Consider the following 21,865-nt stretch of genomic DNA (forward strand, 5'->3'; position numbering starts at 1 on the left):
TCATCAAATCCGAAGGATATCAGGTATGTGTTTTGTATGAGTCACTGCACATCCGTAAAAGAACTCTAGGAACTTGTCCTCACACGAGTTGTGTTGCTTTGGATCATCAGGTATACGTGAATGGCAAGGAGCAGTACACATTCAGGCACCGTATACCATTGGAAAAAGTGTCAGCGTTAAATATCACTGGAGATGTTGCAGTGAACCTTTTTGGCTTCATACAAGTGAGTTAGAATTCATACAGAAGTGTAAATATTTCAACATTGATGAGATTGTGTCGAAATCCATTGAGAATCACATGGAAAGTAAAGAGCTTTCTAAATACACTCTCTCTCTGTTCCCTCATTAGAACTGGAGCACATCTTCATTTCCTACAGAAGTTACAACAAAAATCATCAGTCTGGGCAGCTCACGTGGGGAACGTTCAACCGTACAGGCAGAGATCTTGCAGCCAGTCCAAAACCCTGTGAGTGACCGATCCTTTCAGTGACTTCTGAATGCACAACAAAGAGCAAACACTTATTGAAACAGCAGTGCATGAGAACTGTTTCATCCAAGAGCAATTGTCTCACTATAGTTTCAGGATGATGATGGCCACTTTAAACATCAACGAAATTCTAAATGTCTCATTTCATTGAGTTCAAAAACCTGCCACTGGAGAATCTAATAAATATAGGATAATGTCTATTTTTCTTGTGTTTACTGCAGATCCTTCCTTATGTGGGCCCAATTTCTGGAGGAACTGAGAGAAGGCATGGCCTTGTACTTTCAAGGAGTTGTTCCCACTAATGCTGACCGGTAAGGAATTGTTGTTGATTTTTTGGACAATTTGGACAAAAACAATTCACTGTTATTTGCAATCGATTGCTTTAACATTTTACTTTCCATGCAGTTTTGAAATAAATTTCAAGACTGGGCAGTCCGAGGGCGATGACATTGCTTTCCACTTCAACCCTCGAATGGAGAAGAAGGTGGTCATGAACAGCTTCAGGAACGGTGGATTTGAGGCAGAGGAAAGTGTCTCTGATAACCCCTTTAAAAAGGGACAAGCTTTTGAGATGTTCACTGTCATCAAATCCGAAGGATATCAGGTATGTGTTTTGTATGAGTCACTGCACATTCCGTAAAAGAACTCTAGGAACTTGTCCTCACACGAGTTGTGTTGCTTTGGATCATCAGGTATACGTGAATGGCAAGGAGCAGTACACATTCAGGCACCGTATATTATTGGAAAAATTGTCAGCGTTAAATATCACTGGAGATGTTGCAGTGAACCTTTTTGGCTTCATACAAGTGAGTTAGAATTCATACAGAAGTGTAAATATTTCAACATTGATGAGATTGTGTCGAAATCCATTGAGAATCACATGGAAAGTAAAGAGCTTTCTAAATACACTCTCTCTCTGTTCCCTCATTAGAACTGGAGCACATCTTCATTTCCTACAGAAGTTACAACAAAAATCATCAGTCTGGGCAGCTCACGTGGGGAACGTTCAACCGTACAGGCAGAGATCTTGCAGCCAGTCCAAAACCCTGTGAGTGACCGATCCTTTCCAGTGACTTCTGAATGCACAACAAAGAGCAAACACTTAATGAAACAGCAGTGCATGAGAACTGTTTCATCCAAGAGCAATTGTCTCACCATAGTTTCAGGATTGATGATGGCCACTTTAAACATCAACGAAATTCTAAATGTCTCATTTCATTGAGTTCAAAAACCTGCCACTGGAGAATCTAATAAATATAGGATAATGTCTATTTTTCTTGTGTTTACTGCAGATCCTTCCTTATGTGGGCCCAATTTCTGGAGGAACTGAGAGAAGGCATGGCCTTGTACTTTCAAGGAGTTGTTCCCACTAATGCTGACCGGTAAGGAATTGTTGTTGATTTTTTTGGACAATTTGGACAAAAACAATTCACTGTTATTTGCAATCGATTGCTTTAACATTTTACTTTCCATGCAGTTTTGAAATAAATTTCAAGACTGGGCAGTCCGAGGGCGATGACATTGCTTTCCACTTCAACCCTCGAATGGAGAAGAAGGTGGTCATGAACAGCTTCAGGAACGGTGGATTTGAGGCAGAGGAAAGTGTCTCTGATAACCCCTTTAAAAAGGGACAAGCTTTTGAGATGGTCACTGTCATCAAATCCGAAGGATATCAGGTATGTGTTTTGTATGAGTCACTGCACATCCGTAAAAGAACTCTAGGAACTTGTCCTCACACGAGTTGTGTTGCTTTGGATCATCAGGTATACGTGAATGGCAAGGAGCAGTACACATTCAGGCACCGTATACCATTGGAAAAAGTGTCAGTGTTAAATATCACTGGAGATGTTGCAGTGAACCTTTTTGGCTTCATACAAGTGAGTTAGAATTCATACAGAAGTGTAAATATTTCAACATTGATGAGATTGTGTCGAAATCCATTGAGAATCACATGGAAAGTAAAGAGCTTTCTAAATACACTCTCTCTCTGTTCCCTCATTAGAACTGGAGCACATCTTCATTTCCTACAGAAGTTACAACAAAAATCATCAGTCTGGGCAGCTCACGTGGGGAACGTTCAACCGTACAGGCAGAGATCTTGCAGCCAGTCCAAAACCCTGTGAGTGACCGATCCTTTTCAGTGACTTCTGAATGCACAACAAAGAGCAAACACTTATTGAAACAGCAGTGCATGAGAACTGTTTCATCCAAGAGCAATTGTCTCACCTATAGTTTCAGGATGATGATGGCCACTTTAAACATCAACGAAATTCTAAATGTCTCATTTCATTGAGTTCAAAAACCTGCCACTGGAGAATCTAATAAATATAGGATAATGTCTATTTTTCTTGTGTTTACTGCAGATCCTTCCTTATGTGGGCCCAATTTCTGGAGAACTGAGAGAAGGCATGGCCTTGTACTTTCAAGGAGTTGTTCCCACTAATGCTGACCGGTAAGGAATTGTTGTTTTTTTTGGACAATTTGGACAAAAACAATTCACTGTTATTTGCAATCGATTGCTTTAACATTTTACTTTCCATGCAGTTTTGAAATAAATTTCAAGACTGGGCAGTCCGAGGGCGATGACATTGCTTTCCACTTCAACCCTCGAATGGAGAAGAAGGTGGTCATGAACAGCTTCAGGAACGGTGGATTTGAGGCAGAGGAAAGTGTCTCTGATAACCCCTTTAAAAAGGGACAAGCTTTTGAGATGGTCACTGTCATCAAATCTGAAGGATATCAGGTATGTGTTTTGTATGAGTCACTGCACATCCGTAAAAGAACTCTAGGAACTTGTCCTCACACGAGTTGTGTTGCTTTGGATCATCAGGTATACGTGAATGGCAAGGAGCAGTACACATTCAGGCACCGTATACCATTGGAAAAAGTGTCAGCGTTAAATATCACTGGAGATGTTGCAGTGAACCTTTTTGGCTTCATACAAGTGAGTTAGAATTCATACAGAAGTGTAAATATTTCAACATTGATGAGATTGTGTCGAAATCCATTGAGAATCACATGGAAAGTAAAGAGCTTACTAAATACGCTCTCTCTCTGTTCCCTCATTAGAACTGGAGCACATCTTCATTTCCTACAGAAGTTACAACAAAAATCATCAGTCTGGGCAGCTCACGTGGGGAACGTTCAACCGTACAGGCAGAGATCTTGCAGCCAGTCCAAAACCCTGTGAGTGACCGATCCTTTCAGTGACTTCTGAATGCACAACAAAGAGCAAACACTTATTGAAACAGCAGTGCATGAGAACTGTTTCATCCAAGAGCAATTGTCTCACTATAGTTTCAGGATGATGATGGCCACTTTAAACATCAACGAAATTCTAAATGTCTCATTTCTGTGAGTTCAAAAACCTGCCACTGGAGAATCTAATAAATATAGGATAATGTCTATTTTCTTGTGTTTACTGCAGATCCTTCCTTATGTGGGCCCAATTTCTGGAGGACTGAGAGAAGGCATGGCCTTGTACTTTCAAGGAGTTGTTCCCACTAATGCTGACCGGTAAGGAATTGTTGTTGTTTTTTTGGACAATTTGGACAAAAACAATTCACTGTTATTTGCAATCGATTGCTTTAACATTTTACTTTCCATGCAGTTTTGAAATAAATTTCAAGACTGGGCAGTCCGAGGGCGATGACATTGCTTTCCACTTCAACCCTCGAATGGAGAAGAAGGTGGTCATGAACAGCTTCAGGAACGGTGGATTTGAGGCAGAGGAAAGTTTCTCTGATAACCCCTTTAAAAAGGGACAAGCTTTTGAGATGTTCATCGTCATCAAATCCGAAGGATATCAGGTATGTGTTTTGTATGAGTCACTGCACATTCGTAAAAGAACTCTAGGAACTTGTCCTCACACGAGTTGTGTTGCTTTGGATCATCAGGTATACGTGAATGGCAAGGAGCAGTACACATTCAGGCACCGTATACCATTGGAAAAAGTGTCAGCGTTAAATATCACTGGAGATGTTGCAGTGAACCTTTTTGGCTTCATACAAGTGAGTTAGAATTCATACAGAAGTGTAAATATTTCAACATTGATGAGATTGTGTCGAAATCCATTGAGAATCACATGGAAAGTAAAGAGCTTTCTAAATACACTCTCTCTCTGTTCCCTCATTAGAACTGGAGCACATCTTCATTTCCTACAGAAGTTACAACAAAAATCATCAGTCTGGGCAGCTCACGTGGGGAACGTTCAACCGTACAGGCAGAGATCTTGCAGCCAGTCCAAAACCCTGTGAGTGACCGATCCTTTCCAGTGACTTCTGAATGCACAACAAAGAGCAAACACTTAATGAAACAGCAGTGCATGAGAACTGTTTCATCCAAGAGCAATTGTTCCACCATAGTTTCAGGATTATGATGGCCACTTTAAACATCAACGAAATTCTAAATGTCTCATTTCATTGAGTTCAAAAACCTGCCACTGGAGAATCTAATAAATATAGGATAATGTCTATTTTCTTGTGTTTACTGCAGATCCTTCCTTATGTGGGCCCAATTTCTGGAGGACTGAGAGAAGGCATGGCCTTGTACTTTCAAGGAGTTGTTCCCACTAATGCTGACCGGTAAGGAATTGTTGTTTTTTTTTGGACAATTTGGACAAAAACAATTCACTGTTATTTGCAATCGATTGCTTTAACATTTTACTTTCCATGCAGTTTTGAAATAAATTTCAAGACTGGGCAGTCCGAGGGCGATGACATTGCTTTCCACTTCAACCCTCGAATGGAGAAGAAGGTGGTCATGAACAGCTTCAGGAACGGTGGATTTGAGGCAGAGGAAAGTTTCTCTGATAACCCCTTTAAAAAGGGACAAGCTTTTGAGATGTTCATCGTCATCAAATCCGAAGGATATCAGGTATGTGTTTTGTATGAGTCACTGCACATTCCGTAAAAGAACTCTAGGAACTTGTCCTCACACGAGTTGTGTTGCTTTGGATCATCAGGTATACGTGAATGGCAAGGAGCAGTACACATTCAGGCACCGTATACCATTGGAAAAAGTGTCAGTGTTAAATATCACTGGAGATGTTGCAGTGAACCTTTTTGGCTTCATACAAGTGAGTTAGAATTCATACAGAAGTGTAAATATTTCAACATTGATGAGATTGTGTCGAAATCCATTGAGAATCACATGGAAAGTAAAGAGCTTTCTAAATACACTCTCTCTCTGTTCCCTCATTAGAACTGGAGCACATCTTCATTTCCTACAGAAGTTACAACAAAAATCATCAGTCTGGGCAGCTCACGTGGGGAACGTTCAACCGTACAGGCAGAGATCTTGCAGCCAGTCCAAAACCCTGTGAGTGACCGATCCTTTCCAGTGACTTCTGAATGCACAACAAAGAGCAAACACTTAATGAAACAGCAGTGCATGAGAACTGTTTCATCCAAGAGCAATTGTTCCACCATAGTTTCAGGATTATGATGGCCACTTTAAACATCAACGAAATTCTAAATGTCTCATTTCATTGAGTTCAAAAACCTGCCACTGGAGAATCTAATAAATATAGGATAATGTCTATTTTCTTGTGTTTACTGCAGATCCTTCCTTATGTGGGCCCAATTTCTGGAGAACTGAGAGAAGGCATGGCCTTGTACTTTCAAGGAGTTGTTCCCACTAATGCAGACCGGTAAGGAATTGGGTTTTTTTGGACAATTTGGACAAAAACAATTCATTGTTATTTGGAATCGATTGCTTTAACATTTTACTTTCCATGCAGTTTTGAAATAAATTTCAAGACTGGGCAGTCCGAGGGCGATGACATTGCTTTCCACTTCAACCCTCGAATGGAGAAGAAGGTGGTCATGAACAGCTTCAGGAACGGTGGATTTGAGGCAGAGGAAAGTGTCTCTGATAACCCCTTTAAAAAGGGACAAGCTTTTGAGATGGTCACTGTCATCAAATCCGAAGGATATCAGGTATGTGTTTTGTATGAGTCACTGCACATCCGTAAAAGAACTCTAGGAACTTGTCCTCACACGAGTTGTGTTGCTTTGGATCATCAGGTATACGTGAATGGCAAGGAGCAGTACACATTCAGGCACCGTATACCATTGGAAAAAGTGTCAGTGTTAAATATCACTGGAGATGTTGCAGTGAACCTTTTTGGCTTCATACAAGTGAGTTAGAATTCATACAGAAGTGTAAATATTTCAACATTGATGAGATTGTGTCGGAATCCATTGAGAATCACATGGAAAGTAAAGAGCTTTCTAAATACACTCTCTCTCTGTTCCCTCATTAGAACTGGAGCACATCTTCATTTCCTACAGAAGTTACAACAAAAATCATCAGTCTGGGCAGCTCACGTGGGGAACGTTCAACCGTACAGGCAGAGATCTTGCAGCCAGTCCAAAACCCTGTGAGTGACCGATCCTTTCCAGTGACTTCTGAATGCACAACAAAGAGCAAACACTTAATGAAACAGCAGTGCATGAGAACTGTTTCATCCAAGAGCAATTGTTCCACCATAGTTTCAGAATTATGATGGCCACTTTAAACATCAACGAAATTCTAAATGTCTCATTTCATTGAGTTCAAAAACCTGCCACTGGAGAATCTAATAAATATAGGATAATGTCTATTTTCTTGTGTTTACTGCAGATCCTTCCTTATGTGGGCCCAATTTCTGGAGGACTGAGAGAAGGCATGGCCTTGTACTTTCAAGGAGTTGTTCCCACTAATGCTGACCGGTAAGGAATTGGGTTTTTTTGGACAATTTGGACAAAAACAATTCACTGTTATTAGAAATCAATTGCTTTAACATTTTACTTTCCATGCAGTTTTGAAATAAATTTCAAGACTGGGCAGTCCGAGGGCGATGACATTGCTTTCCACTTCAACCCTCGAATGGAGAAGAAGGTGGTCATGAACAGCTTCAGGAACGGTGGATTTGAGGCAGAGGAAAGTGTCTCTGATAACCCCTTTAAAAAGGGACAAGCTTTTGAGATGGTCACTGTCATCAAATCCGAAGGATATCAGGTATGTGTTTTGTATGAGTCACTGCACATCCGTAAAAGAACTCTAGGAACTTGTCCTCACACGAGTTGTGTTGCTTTGGATCATCAGGTATACGTGAATGGCAAGGAGCAATACACATTCAGGCACCGTATACCACTGGAAAAAGTGTCAGCGTTAAATATCTTTGGAGATGTTGCCGTGAACCTTTTGGCTTCATACAAGTGAGTTACTTTTTACAGAAGTGTAAATATTTCAACATTGAATGAGACTGTGTCGGAATCCATTGAGAATCACATGGAAAGTAAAGAGCTTACTAAATACGCTCTCTCTCTGTTCCCTCATTAGAACTGGAGCACATCTTCATTTCCTACAGAAGTTACAACAAAAATCATCAGTCTGGGCAGCTCACGTGGGGAACGTTCAACCGTACAGGCAGAGATCTTGCAGCCAGTCCAAAACCCTGTGAGTGACCGATCCTTTTCAGTGACTTCTGAATGCACAACAAAGAGCAAACACTTAATGAAACAGCAGTGCATGAGAACTGTTTCATCCAAGAGCAATTGTCTCACCATAGTTTCAGGATTATGATGGCCACTTTAAACATCAACGAAATTCTAAATGTCTCATTTCATTGAGTTCAAAAACCTGCCACTGGAGAATCTAATAAATATAGGATAATGTCTATTTTCTTGTGTTTACTGCAGATCCTTCCTTATGTGGGCCCAATTTCTGGAGGACTGAGAGAAGGCATGGCCTTGTACTTTCAAGGAGTTGTTCCCACTAATGCTGACCGGTAAGGAACTGTTTTGTTGTAATTTAGGAAATTGGACAAAAACAATTTACTGTTTGAGTGCTTATCATATTTGAACTTTTTATGCAGGTTTGAAATAAATTTCAAGACTGGGCAGTCCAGTCACGATGACATTGCTTTCCACTTCAACCCTCGAATGGGCTCAAAGGTGGTCATGAACAGTTTCGGGAACAAAAAATGGGGAGCTGAGGAAAGTTTCTCTGATAACCCCTTTAAAAAGGGACAAGCTTTTGAGATGTTCATCGTCATCAAATCTGAAGGATATCAGGTATGTGTTTTGTATGAGTCACTGCACATCCGTAAAAGAACTCTAGGAACTTGTCCTCACATGAGTTGTGTTGCTTTGGATCATCAGGTATACGTGAATGGCAAGGAGCAGTACACATTCAGGCACCGTATACCATTGGAAAAAGTGTCAGCGTTAAATATCTTTGGAGATGTTGCCGTGAATCTTTCTGGCTTCATTCAAGTAATTTACTTTTTTATCAGCAGATGCAATGTTGCACAATGAATGATACTGTGTTGGAATCCAGTGAGAATTATGTGGAAAGTAAAGAGCTTTCTAAATACACTCTCTCTTTTAGAACTGGAGCACATCCTCATTTGTTACTAAAGTCAAGTCATCATCACTAGTCTGCGTGGGGAACTTTCCACCGTACAGGCAGAGATCTTGCAGCCAGTCCAAAACCCTGTGAGTGACCAATGCTTTCCAGTGACTTCTGAATGCACAACAAAGTGCAAACACTTAATGAAACAGCAGTGCATGAGAACTGTTTAATCCAAGAGCAATTGTCTCACCACATAGTTTCAGGATTATGATGGCCACTTTAAACATCAACGAAATTCTAGATGTCTCATTTCAGTGAGTTCAAAAACCTGCACTAGAGAATCTAATAAATATAGGATAATGTCTATTTTCTTGTGTTTACTGCAGATCCTTCCTTATGTGGGCCCAATTTCTGGAGGACTGAGAGAAGGCATGGCCTTGTACTTTCAAGGAGTTGTTCCCACTAATGCTGACAAGTAAGGAACTGTTTTGTTGTAATTTAGGAAATTGGACAAAAACAATTTACTGTTTGAGTGCTTATCATATTTGAACTTTTTATGCAGGTTTGAAATAAATTTCAAGACTGGGCAGTCCAGTCACGATGACATTGCTTTCCACTTCAACCCTCGAATGGGCTCAAAGGTGGTCATGAACAGTTTCGGGAACAAAAAATGGGGAGCTGAGGAAAGTTTCTCTGATAACCCCTTTAAAAAGGGACAAGCTTTTGAGATGTTCATCGTCATCAAATCTGAAGGATATCAGGTATGTGTTTTGTATGAGTCACTGCACATCCGTAAAAGAACTCTAGGAACTTGTCCTCACATGAGTTGTGTTGCTTTGGATCATCAGGTATACGTGAATGGCAAGGAGCAGTACACATTCAGGCACCGTATACCATTGGAAAAAGTGTCAGCGTTAAATATCTTTGGAGATGTTGCCGTGAATCTTTCTGGCTTCATTCAAGTAATTTACTTTTTTATCAGCAGATGCAATGTTGCACAATGAATGATACTGTGTTGGAATCCAGTGAGAATTATGTGGAAAGTAAAGAGCTTTCTAAATACACTCTCTCTTTTAGAACTGGAGCACATCCTCATTTGTTACTAAAGTCAAGTCATCAATCACTAGTCTGCGTGGGGAACTTTCCACCGTACAGGCAGAGATCTTGCAGCCAGTCCAAAACCCTGTGAGTGACCAATGCTTTCCAGTGACTTCTGAATGCACAACAAAGTGCAAACACTTAATGAAACAGCAGTGCATGAGAACTGTTTAATCCAAGAGCAATTGTCTCACCACATAGTTTCAGGATTATGATGGCCACTTTAAACATCAATGAAATTCTAGATGTCTCATTTCAGTGAGTTCAAAAACCTGCAACTAGAGAATCTAATAAATATAGGATAATGTCTATTTTCTTGTGTTTACTGCAGATCCTTCCTTATGTGGGCCCAATTTCTGGAGGACTGAGAGAAGGCATGGCCTTGTACTTTCAAGGAGTTGTTCCCACTAATGCTGACAAGTAAGGAACTGTTTTGTTGTAATTTAGGAAATTGGACAAAAACAATTTACTGTTTGAGTGCTTATCATATTTGAACTTTTTATGCAGGTTTGAAATAAATTTCAAGACTGGGCAGTCCAGTCACGATGACATTGCTTTCCACTTCAACCCTCGAATGGGCTCAAAGGTGGTCATGAACAGTTTCGGGAACAAAAAATGGGGAGCTGAGGAAAGTTTCTCTGATAACCCCTTTAAAAAGGGACAAGCTTTTGAGATGTTCATCGTCATCAAATCTGAAGGATATCAGGTATGTGTTTTGTATGAGTCACTGCACATCCGTAAAAGAACTCTAGGAACTTGTCCTCACATGAGTTGTGTTGCTTTGGATCATCAGGTATACGTGAATGGCAAGGAGCAGTACACATTCAGGCACCGTATACCATTGGAAAAAGTGTCAGCGTTAAATATCTTTGGAGATGTTGCCGTGAATCTTTCTGGCTTCATTCAAGTAATTTACTTTTTTATCAGCAGATGCAATGTTGCACAATGAATGATACTGTGTTGGAATCCAGTGAGAATTATGTGGAAAGTAAAGAGCTTTCTAAATACACTCTCTCTTTTAGAACTGGAGCACATCCTCATTTGTTACTAAAGTCAAGTCATCAATCACTAGTCTGCGTGGGGAACTTTCCACCGTACAGGCAGAGATCTTGCAGCCAGTCCAAAACCCTGTGAGTGACCAATGCTTTCCAGTGACTTCTGAATGCACAACAAAGTGCAAACACTTAATGAAACAGCAGTGCATGAGAACTGTTTAATCCAAGAGCAATTGTCTCACCACATAGTTTCAGGATTATGATGGCCACTTTAAACATCAATGAAATTCTAGATGTCTCATTCCAGTGAGTTCAAAAACCTGCAACTAGAGAATCTAATAAATATAGGATAATGTCTATTTTCTTGTGTTTACTGCAGATCCTTCCTTATGTGGGCCCAATTTCTGGAGGACTGAGAGAAGGCATGGCCTTGTACTTTCAAGGAGTTGTTCCCACTAATGCTGACAAGTAAGGAACTGTTTTGTTGTAATTTAGGAAATTGGACAAAAACAATTTACTGTTTGAGTGCTTATCATATTTGAACTTTTTATGCAGGTTTGAAATAAATTTCAAGACTGGGCAGTCCAGTCACGATGACATTGCTTTCCACTTCAACCCTCGAATGGGCTCAAAGGTGGTCATGAACAGTTTCGGGAACAAAAAATGGGGAGCTGAGGAAAGTTTCTCTGATAACCCCTTTAAAAAGGGACAAGCTTTTGAGATGTTCATCGTCATCAAATCTGAAGGATATCAGGTATGTGTTTTGTATGAGTCACTGCACATCCGTAAAAGAACTCTAGGAACTTGTCCTCACATGAGTTGTGTTGCTTTGGATCATCAGGTATACGTGAATGGCAAGGAGCAGTACACATTCAGGCACCGTATACCATTGGAAAAAGTGTCAGCGTTAAATATCGTTGGAGATGTTGCCGTGAACCTTTTTGGCTTCATACAAGTGAGTTACATTTTCTACAGAAGTGTAAATATCTCAGCATTAATGAGACTGTGTCGGAATCCATTGAGAATCACATGGAAAGTAAAGAGCTTACTAAATACGCTCTCTCTCTGTTCCCTCATTAGAACTGGAGCACATCTTCATTTCCTACAGAAGTTACAACAAAAATCATCAGTCTGGGCAGCTCACGTGGGGAACGTTCAACCGTACAGGCAGAGATCTTGCAGCCAGTCCAAAACCCTGTGAGTGACCGATCCTTTTCAGTGACTTCTGAATGCACAACAAAGAGCAAACACTTATTGAAACAGCAGTACATGAGAACTGTTTCATCCAAGAGCAATTGTCTCACCATACTTTCAGGATGATGATGGCCACTTTAAACATCAACGAAATTCTAAATGTCTCATTTCATTGAGTTCAAAAACCTGCCACTGGAGAATCTAATAAATATAGGATAATGTCTATTTTCTTGTGTTTACTGCAGATCCTTCCTTATGTGGGCCCAATTTCTGGAGGACTGAGAGAAGGCATGGCCTTGTACTTTCAAGGAGTTGTTCCCACTAATGCTGACAAGTAAGGAACTGTTTTGTTGTAATTTAGGAAATTGGACAAAAACAATTTACTGTTTGAGTGCTTATCATATTTGAACTTTTTATGCAGGTTTGAAATAAATTTCAAGACTGGGCAGTCCAGTCACGATGACATTGCTTTCCACTTCAACCCTCGAATGGGCTCAAAGGTGGTCATGAACAGTTTCGGGAACAAAAAATGGGGAGCTGAGGAAAGTTTCTCTGATAACCCCTTTAAAAAGGGACAAGCTTTTGAGATGTTCATCGTCATCAAATCTGAAGGATATCAGGTATGTGTTTTGTATGAGTCACTGCACATCCGTAAAAGAACTCTAGGAACTTGTCCTCACATGAGTTGTGTTGCTTTGGATCATCAGGTATATGTGAATGGCAAGGAGCAGTACACATTCAGGCACCGTATACCATTGGAAAAAGTGTCAGCGTTAAATATCTTTGGAGATGTTGCCGTGAATCTTTCTGGCTTCATTCAAGTAATTTACTTTTTTATCAGCAGATGCAATGTTGCACAATGAATGATACTGTGTTGGAATCCAGTGAGAATTATGTGGAAAGTAAAGAGCTTTCTAAATACACTCTCTCTTTTAGAACTGGAGCACATCCTCATTTGTTACTAAAGTCAAGTCATCAATCACTAGTCTGCGTGGGGAACTTTCCACCGTACAGGCAGAGATCTTGCAGCCAGTCCAAAACCCTGTGAGTGACCAATGCTTTCCAGTGACTTCTGAATGCACAACAAAGTGCAAACACTTAATGAAACAGCAGTGCATGAGAACTGTTTAATCCAAGAGCAATTGTCTCACCACATAGTTTCAGGATTATGATGGCCACTTTAAACATCAATGAAATTCTAGATGTCTCATTCCAGTGAGTTCAAAAACCTGCAACTAGAGAATCTAATAAATATAGGATAATGTCTATTTTCTTGTGTTTACTGCAGATCCTTCCTTATGTGGGCCCAATTTCTGGAGGACTGAGAGAAGGCATGGCCTTGTACTTTCAAGGAGTTGTTCCCACTAATGCTGACAAGTAAGGAACTGTTTTGTTGTAATTTAGGAAATTGGACAAAAACAATTTACTGTTTGAGTGCTTATCATATTTGAACTTTTTATGCAGGTTTGAAATAAATTTCAAGACTGGGCAGTCCAGTCACGATGACATTGCTTTCCACTTCAACCCTCGAATGGGCTCAAAGGTGGTCATGAACAGTTTCGGGAACAAAAAATGGGGAGCTGAGGAAAGTTTCTCTGATAACCCCTTTAAAAAGGGACAAGCTTTTGAGATGTTCATCGTCATCAAATCTGAAGGATATCAGGTATGTGTTTTGTATGAGTCACTGCACATCCGTAAAAGAACTCTAGGAACTTGTCCTCACATGAGTTGTGTTGCTTTGGATCATCAGGTATACGTGAATGGCAAGGAGCAGTACACATTCAGGCACCGTATACCATTGGAAAAAGTGTCAGCGTTAAATATCTTTGGAGATGTTGCCGTGAATCTTTCTGGCTTCATTCAAGTAATTTACTTTTTTATCAGCAGATGCAATGTTGCACAATGAATGATACTGTGTTGGAATCCAGTGAGAATTATGTGGAAAGTAAAGAGCTTTCTAAATACACTCTCTCTTTTAGAACTGGAGCACATCCTCATTTGTTACTAAAGTCAAGTCATCAATCACTAGTCTGCGTGGGGAACTTTCCACCGTACAGGCAGAGATCTTGCAGCCAGTCCAAAACCCTGTGAGTGACCAATGCTTTCCAGTGACTTCTGAATGCACAACAAAGTGCAAACACTTAATGAAACAGCAGTGCATGAGAACTGTTTAATCCAAGAGCAATTGTCTCACCACATAGTTTCAGGATTATGATGGCCACTTTAAACATCAATGAAATTCTAGATGTCTCATTCCAGTGAGTTCAAAAACCTGCAACTAGAGAATCTAATAAATATAGGATAATGTCTATTTTCTTGTGTTTACTGCAGATCCTTCCTTATGTGGGCCCAATTTCTGGAGGACTGAGAGAAGGCATGGCCTTGTACTTTCAAGGAGTTGTTCCCACTAATGCTGACAAGTAAGGAACTGTTTTGTTGTAATTTAGGAAATTGGACAAAAACAATTTACTGTTTGAGTGCTTATCATATTTGAACTTTTTATGCAGGTTTGAAATAAATTTCAAGACTGGGCAGTCCAGTCACGATGACATTGCTTTCCACTTCAACCCTCGAATGGGCTCAAAGGTGGTCATGAACAGTTTCGGGAACAAAAAATGGGGAGCTGAGGAAAGTTTCTCTGATAACCCCTTTAAAAAGGGACAAGCTTTTGAGATGTTCATCGTCATCAAATCTGAAGGATATCAGGTATGTGTTTTGTATGAGTCACTGCACATTCGTAAAAGAACTCTAGGAACTTGTCCTCACATGAGTTGTGTTGCTTTGGATCATCAGGTATACGTGAATGGCAAGGAGCAGTACACATTTAAGCACCGTATACCGCTGGAAAAAGTGTCAGCGTTAAACATCTTTGGAGATGTTGCCGTGAACCTTTTTGGCTTCATACAAGTGAGTTACATTTTCTACAGAAGTGTAAATATCTCAGCATTGATGAGATTGTGTCGGAATCCATTGAGAATCACATGGAAAGTAAAGAGCTTTCTAAATACACTCTCTCTCTGTTCCCTCATTAGAACTGGAGCACATCTTCATTTCCTACAGAAGTTACAACAAAAATCATCAGTCTGGGCAGCTCACGTGGGGAACGTTCAACCGTACAGGCAGAGATCTTGCAGCCAGTCCAAAACCCTGTGAGTGACCGATCCTTTCCAGTGACTTCTGAATGCACAACAAAGTGCAAACACTTAATAGTCCAGCCAGAAATTATGTCAATTACTCACCCTCATGCAATTCCAAAGCCATAGGACTCTCTTCTAAGGAACTTTTTTCGACACCACTTCCTTCAAGTTTTTGGAAAAAACAGCTGAAACATTCTTCAGTATTTCTTCATTATATCTATATCTTTCTTTCTTTTTTTATCAAACAAGTACATAAAGACATATGCAAAAAAAAAAAAACAAAAAAACAAAAAAAACAAATATGGACAGATATAGATATTGGAAAAAATAAGTATTAGACATATAAGCTAGTTTACGACAAACAATAATAAAATGCATAATATGAGAGAAAACCAGTGCCAACAAACAAACAAATAAACAACATAAAAAACAACAATATACATGAACATATATACATATAAACATATATTGATAGATACATATATAAATACATAAAAACATGGGGTAGGGGTAGATACAGTAAAGGAGGGAGATGGGGACAGATAGAAGAGAAGAATGGAAGAGAAAAGGGAAAAATGGAAGGAGGAAGATTTTAAATGGCTGCTGACTGGTTTAGTCAATGCACATTACAGTGAAATATGAACATGCACATTCCCATTTCAAGATTATTGAAAGGGCACATCAAAACACATAGGCCGGACCTTCCGGATTATTAGCGCATGACCTGGTCACATCTCTGCTTGCGCTTGGGTGTAACCATTTTAAAGGTGCCCTAGAATCAAAAATTGAATTTACCTTGGCATAGTTGAATAACAAGAGTTAAGTACATGGAAATGACATACAGTGAGTCTCAAACACCGTTGTTTCCTCCTTCTTATGTAAATCTCATTTGTTTAAAAGACCTCCGAAGAACAGGCGAATCTCAACATAACACCGTAACAGTCGGGATCATTAATATGTACGCCCCCAATATTTGCATATGCCAGCCCGTGTTCAAGGCATTAGACAAGGGCAGCCAGTATTAACGTCTGGATCTGTGCACAGCTGAATCATCAGACTAGGTAAGCAAGCAAGAACAATAGCGAAAAATGGCAGATGGAGCGATAATAACGGAAGAAAGAAAGAAAGAAAAATAAAAAAAAAACACTCTATGTAATTATGATAATGATAGGTAGAAAGTTGAGGAAAGAGATAAGGGAACTTGCATACTAGATGTATGTGTAATTCAGGGCTTTAAAGTCCATACAGATCATACAGCAGCGGTTTCAAAGTAATTGCCGAAAACGTACGTATACATAAATATACATACATACACATATACATATACACATACATATATATCCATATACACACATACATACATATACATATATACAGTATAGACACATACAGACATATATGTACATAAAGTATATCTATATCTTTCTAAAGAAAATCATACAGGTTTGGAATGACATGTAGGTGAGTAAATGATGACAAAATTTTCATTCTAGGTTGAAATATCCTTTTAAAGGGTTAGTTCACCCAAAATTGAAATTTCTTTCATTTAACTACTCACTCTCATGTCGTTCCACAACCGTAGGACCTTCGTTCATCTTCAGAACACAAATTAAGATATTTTTGATGAAATCCGAGTTTTTTTATCCTCCATAGAAAACAAAGCGTAATTACCACATTCAAGGTCCAGAAAGGTAAAAATAAATAAACAAATAAATAAAATTCTCAGGATAAAAAAAAAAAAACCTGTTGGATTTCAACAAAAATATCTTAGTTTGTGTTCCGAATATGAACGAAGGTCTTACGAGGGTGTAGAACGACATGCGGGTGAGTAATTAATGACAGAAATATAATTTTTGGTTGAACTAACCCTTTAATGAAACAGCAGTGCATACGAACTGTTTTACCCAAGTGCAATTGTCTTGAGTAGTTTTAAGATTGTAATGACCACTTTAAACTTCAATGTATTTCAGATTTCCATTTTAATGAATTCAAACCCTACCCCAAAATTTGATTCTTGATGCCTGTTTTCTTGTGTTTACTGTAGACTCTTCCTTATGTGGGCCAAATTCCAGAGGGAATGAGAGAAGGCATGGCCTTATGCGTGCAGGGAGTAGTTCCTACTAATGCTAAACGGTGAGTGACAGTTCCATTTGCCAAATGTGTGCAACCAATCCTCAGATATGCACTGAAAAAGGGTTGTATTGCCAACAGAGGTGTAAAGAGTACCTGAAAACCATACTTGAGTAAAAGTACTGATACCTTACATCGAAAATGACTCCACTACAAGTTAAAAGTAACCAATTCCAGTACAACTTGAGTATCTGATTTTAACAGTACTTAAAGCTGCAGTCTGCGATTTTTTTTTTTCCCTCTTTGTCGCCATCTCTTGTTTGAAACCTGCAATTGCAGTCATATGCGGAACAGTTATCTGTACGTGCGTTGTGCCACGGCACGGCTCGTCAGCGCGGATGAATCTAATGTTTGCTGTCAGTCACACACCGGTGTGGATACTGAACTTCAGAATCACAGATTCTACGTCTTGAAAGTATGACCAATATAAGAATTTTCACTGGAAAATATCATCTGAACAAGTAAGTAACATATCTGAGGGAAAAAGCATTAGGCCTACAATAAATCACGCTGCCAATGATGATTAAATCTAAGGATTGCTTAGCTCGGATCATGCCAAACCGTGCAAATTATTATTACTGTTATATTGTTCTCAAATTCTTAATGTTATCAACATCAGCATTGCGTGACTAGTGTGTATTTAGTGTGTATTAGCGTTACCTGTAGATTTCAATTTCTGTAGCCACTCCACAGTCCAAAGTCTTTTGCTTTTTGACTACAAGTGAATCTCCAGTTGTCACTGATGATTGTCATTTGGATCTTTCTGGATTACAATCCACCATCAAAATGATAAGTTTAATTATTTCAGCTGCTGTGAGAAAAGGCTATAAATGCGCCGCTACTGGCAGAATCCTCACGTGATAAAACCGACTAGCCTCTGGACGGGACTCCTTCCTTTCTGTTTACGGACGTGACGTAATGACGCACAGACGAACTGCTGCATGCTCGAATTTCCCGCGGAAATCCACCATGACGCTCTTATTATAAAACATTATTACAAACTTACCGTTGTGAATCGAGCTAAGATAATGAGATAGTTTTGAACACTGGCTGGTTATGTACTTGCTCAAAAATTGACTTTGGATCATTTTTAACCAAAATGTAGTGGATAAATAAAACAATGTTAAGTAAAATTAGTCAAAGTCTACTGTATGTGCTGGTCTGAGCCTCATCACCAGCTGCAGTCATTTCCTCATCTAATAAATCAAACATCTGCGATCAGCAACTCACATTAATGCACTCACATTCACGCAAAGTATCCTTGTTGACAAGTCTTGGGTGAGTTAAGGCAAAACGCACAAGATATAGTACCTTCGATGCTCTTAAATGGCGATATCACTTCTTTATATCAGAAACAAACTGCTGCAGAAAAAGTTAGCTGCCATGAAAAATGTAATTTGTAATTGCATTACTCATCACAAACGTAGTGGAGAAAAAAACTACATTTACTTACTCAAAAATGTAGTCAAGTAGAGAGTAAAAGTTGCCAATATCTTTGATACTCAGTACAACTACAAAGCAGCCAAAAAGATACTTAAGTACAGTAACTAATTACATTTACTCAAGTACTTTACACCTCTGATTGCCAAGCACCACACGATATGATAAATATTGTAATAAATAAACATAACACACTATATGTGTCCGTGCATCACAATCATGGGCGACATTTTGGGGATGGCATATTTTTCCCGATGTGAGCCGTCAGCTCCAGTCCACTACAATTTGGAGCGATTAAGGCCCGGGTAGACTTCAAAAAAATAAATAAAAAATTATTGGCCCTAAATTCTTGCCGCCCATGATCACAATATTATATTGATACTGCACCAAACATGCAAGATAATTATGTGATCTGTAGTAGTTCTTACAATGTGGACTAATCTCTGCAATCTCAATAGGTTGATGAGATGACTCATTTGGATTTAGACAATTTAACGTGGCTCAACTTTCATGCAGGTTTTCAATCAATTTCAAGACTGGGCCTAGTGACAAGGATGGCATTGCTTTCCATTTTAACCCTCGAATGGGTTCGAATGTGGTCATGAACAGCTTTACAAATGGAAAATGGGGAACTGAGCAAACTGTCTCTGACAACCCCTTTAAAAACGGAGAAGATTTTGAGATGTTCATCATCATCAGATCTGAAGGATATCAGGTAGGTGTTTTGTGATTCTCACAGCATCCTAAAAGAAAGCTAAGAATTTGTTTTTGATGAGCGTTTTAATTGATTTGTCATCACATCAAGCTAATATTTATTAAAATACCACTTAAAACTTAAAGCCTGGTTTTGGTGTGTCAGGTACAAATAAAAGGCCAACAACACAGCATGTTCAAGCACCGCGTCCCTTTGGAAAAAGTTAATACAATCAACATTAATGGATCTGTCTCCATCAGCTACCTTGGTTTTGTCATGGTGAGTGATATCAGCCCACTTGTTCTTTATATTCCTACAATGTACTGAAAATACACCTTTGAAAATGCTGCATGGCATAATCTTTGTTCAGTATAAAGGCTGAAGTTTATATAACTCTCCTTTGTTTTCACAGGGTATGTGAACAGGAGCGTTTCTGTGGCTGCATTCTCAGAGAATAACGTTAAAATCATGCATGTCTTCATCCTGATATTCACTCCTCAAGCAAATCATTGATTTTAATCTAACACATTATAACCAATCAAGGTCACTGCTTATATTGCAATGAAAGCAAATACATTTAATTTTCTTAAACCACACTGCTCTATGTTGGGAGTTTTGGGTCACAATACAAACACATTTTAGAAAAAGCTCTGTCACCATATGGATATATAGACACCTGTAATGCATTATATTAATTTGAGGGGGTTTTCTTTTATTCTTAAGCAAACTGAAATCTAATGGCAATGTTATTTGGATTTTTTTATGCAAACTCAATGACTGTTTTTGGCAAACCATTCTGAAAGTAAATCTTGAGATACAACAATAAAAACAAAGCTTTTCAGTTCATTTTCATCTTCATAACTGCATGTTTCACATTTGGAGAAGCTACTCTCAAGAATCTGTCCCAAGTGTAAAGATCACTGAGTTGACTTTAGAAACGGACACTATTTTTCACAGTCAATCTAGCTTAAGAAAGTATATTTAGCATGTGTCCTCAAAACGTTTTAACATAAATGGCCACAAGGTGGAAGTCTTTCCACAGACGTACAGCCAGTGAATTGTGATTGTAAACGCTTGCCATCAGCAGACTTTTGTCTGAAAGCAATAATGAAGTACAGTGTGCTTATTGTTATTATTACCCACTATAGCTATCAATGCCAAAATACAAAGAAGGAATGATTCATGATTCTCCTAGAAATACGTCACTACATCAGTGTGAAAGTGTGTATATTTTAAGATTAGTGTTGTTAAAAGATAAGGCTGAATACTTTCAGTGTGGACTCAAGTATCACTCTGTTCTTCTGTCCTGTGATTTTCTTTCTCTCTATACACCTTATTTTCCAGAGAAACAAGCGCACCGCTATCTTTAGAATATTGTCTTTGAACTTCCGGTTTTGCGGTAGCCCTGTATATTTCTATGGAAATAAGAATAAGAATAATTAACTGGTTAAGTGGATTTACCTGTTGTAGAGTCAATGAAAGTTATCATGAGCATTGTTATGTTTAAAGTAGATGTCTTAACAAATGTCAGTAGACCGGGAAGATTTTAAAATGAGCAGTTCATTCATAAATACAAGATCGCTGTGGAAATACAAGCCGGAAGTCAAAAGACAACGAGCGCAGCGCTGAAAAGGGGCGGGGCTACATAAGGTCTATAAAGAGATATAATCTGTGCACTGTGAGAACTATTATATCGGTGTTGCACAACTAGACTAGATCATTATTAAAGGGATAGTTCACCCAAAAATGAAAATGTGATGTTTATCTGCTTACCCCCCCAGCACATCCAAGATATAGATGACTTTGTTTCTTCAGTAGAACACAAATGATGATCATTAAAGGTTCTCTAAGCGATCCTGGGTGGAGTAACTTTCTGTTCCCGGTTAACACACAAGACATTCTCAACAGAGCGACGAATCGATGATTCACCATGGAAACAGACGCTAAGAAAAAGCGCGCCATTCTACTTCATTCTTCTTCTTTTGTTTAATGGCGATTTCCATAACCTACTTGGTGCACATCACCACCTATTGGGTGGTTATGCAATCTTTTTTTTTTTTCTTAATATTTTTGATGCTAATTATTTAATAAGACATTACATATATGATATGTATTTTATTATAGAAATTATAGCATAGAAAATGTCCTGTTATAGGCTAAAGGATAAAAAGCAGATCCATGTGTGAGATGACAATAAAATAAATTCATATATTAGAATTGAATAAACACTTATATATTGTATAATATACCCTAGTGAAAAAAAAGTATACTTTATTGTATTTTAAATATATTCCGTTTTTCTATAGTACACTGCAAATATACTAACAAAAAATGTACTATCATTAAATAT

General features: G+C 38.8%; 2 protein-coding genes across 2 annotated transcripts; both read left to right on the forward strand.

The window, feature by feature from the left end:
- Positions 1-1,274: 1,274 nt before the first annotated feature.
- Positions 1,275-8,493, forward strand: LOC125254574. The gene is made up of 28 exons (XM_048169235.1): positions 1,275-1,293; positions 1,419-1,535; positions 1,780-1,869; positions 1,965-2,163; positions 2,251-2,364; positions 2,490-2,606; positions 2,851-2,939; positions 3,032-3,230; positions 3,318-3,431; positions 3,557-3,673; positions 3,915-4,003; positions 4,098-4,296; positions 4,384-4,497; positions 4,623-4,739; positions 4,982-5,070; positions 5,164-5,362; positions 5,451-5,564; positions 5,690-5,806; positions 6,049-6,137; positions 6,228-6,426; positions 6,514-6,627; positions 6,753-6,869; positions 7,112-7,200; positions 7,291-7,489; positions 7,577-7,689; positions 7,814-7,930; positions 8,173-8,261; positions 8,349-8,493. The coding sequence occupies exons 3-27, from the start codon at positions 1,790-1,792 to the stop codon at positions 8,207-8,209; spliced, it is 3,141 nt and encodes a 1,046-aa protein (XP_048025192.1). The 5' UTR covers positions 1,275-1,293; positions 1,419-1,535; positions 1,780-1,789; the 3' UTR covers positions 8,210-8,261; positions 8,349-8,493.
- A 374-nt stretch (positions 8,494-8,867) lies between these two features.
- On the forward strand, positions 8,868-20,361 carry LOC125254573. Its single transcript, XM_048169234.1, has 29 exons — positions 8,868-8,970; positions 9,214-9,302; positions 9,390-9,588; positions 9,676-9,789; positions 9,905-10,012; positions 10,257-10,345; positions 10,433-10,631; positions 10,719-10,832; positions 10,948-11,055; positions 11,300-11,388; positions 11,476-11,674; positions 11,762-11,875; positions 12,001-12,117; positions 12,360-12,448; positions 12,536-12,734; positions 12,822-12,935; positions 13,051-13,158; positions 13,403-13,491; positions 13,579-13,777; positions 13,865-13,978; positions 14,094-14,201; positions 14,446-14,534; positions 14,622-14,820; positions 14,908-15,021; positions 15,147-15,263; positions 17,296-17,384; positions 19,338-19,536; positions 19,681-19,794; positions 19,928-20,361. Exons 2-29 carry the CDS (start codon positions 9,259-9,261, stop codon positions 19,934-19,936), a joined length of 3,444 nt encoding a protein of 1,147 aa, XP_048025191.1. The 5' UTR covers positions 8,868-8,970; positions 9,214-9,258; the 3' UTR covers positions 19,937-20,361.
- Positions 20,362-21,865: the final 1,504 nt, after the last annotated feature.

The sequence above is a fragment of the Megalobrama amblycephala genome, linkage group LG19, assembly GCF_018812025.1.
Source record: "Megalobrama amblycephala isolate DHTTF-2021 linkage group LG19, ASM1881202v1, whole genome shotgun sequence".
NCBI lineage: Eukaryota > Metazoa > Chordata > Actinopteri > Cypriniformes > Xenocyprididae > Megalobrama > Megalobrama amblycephala.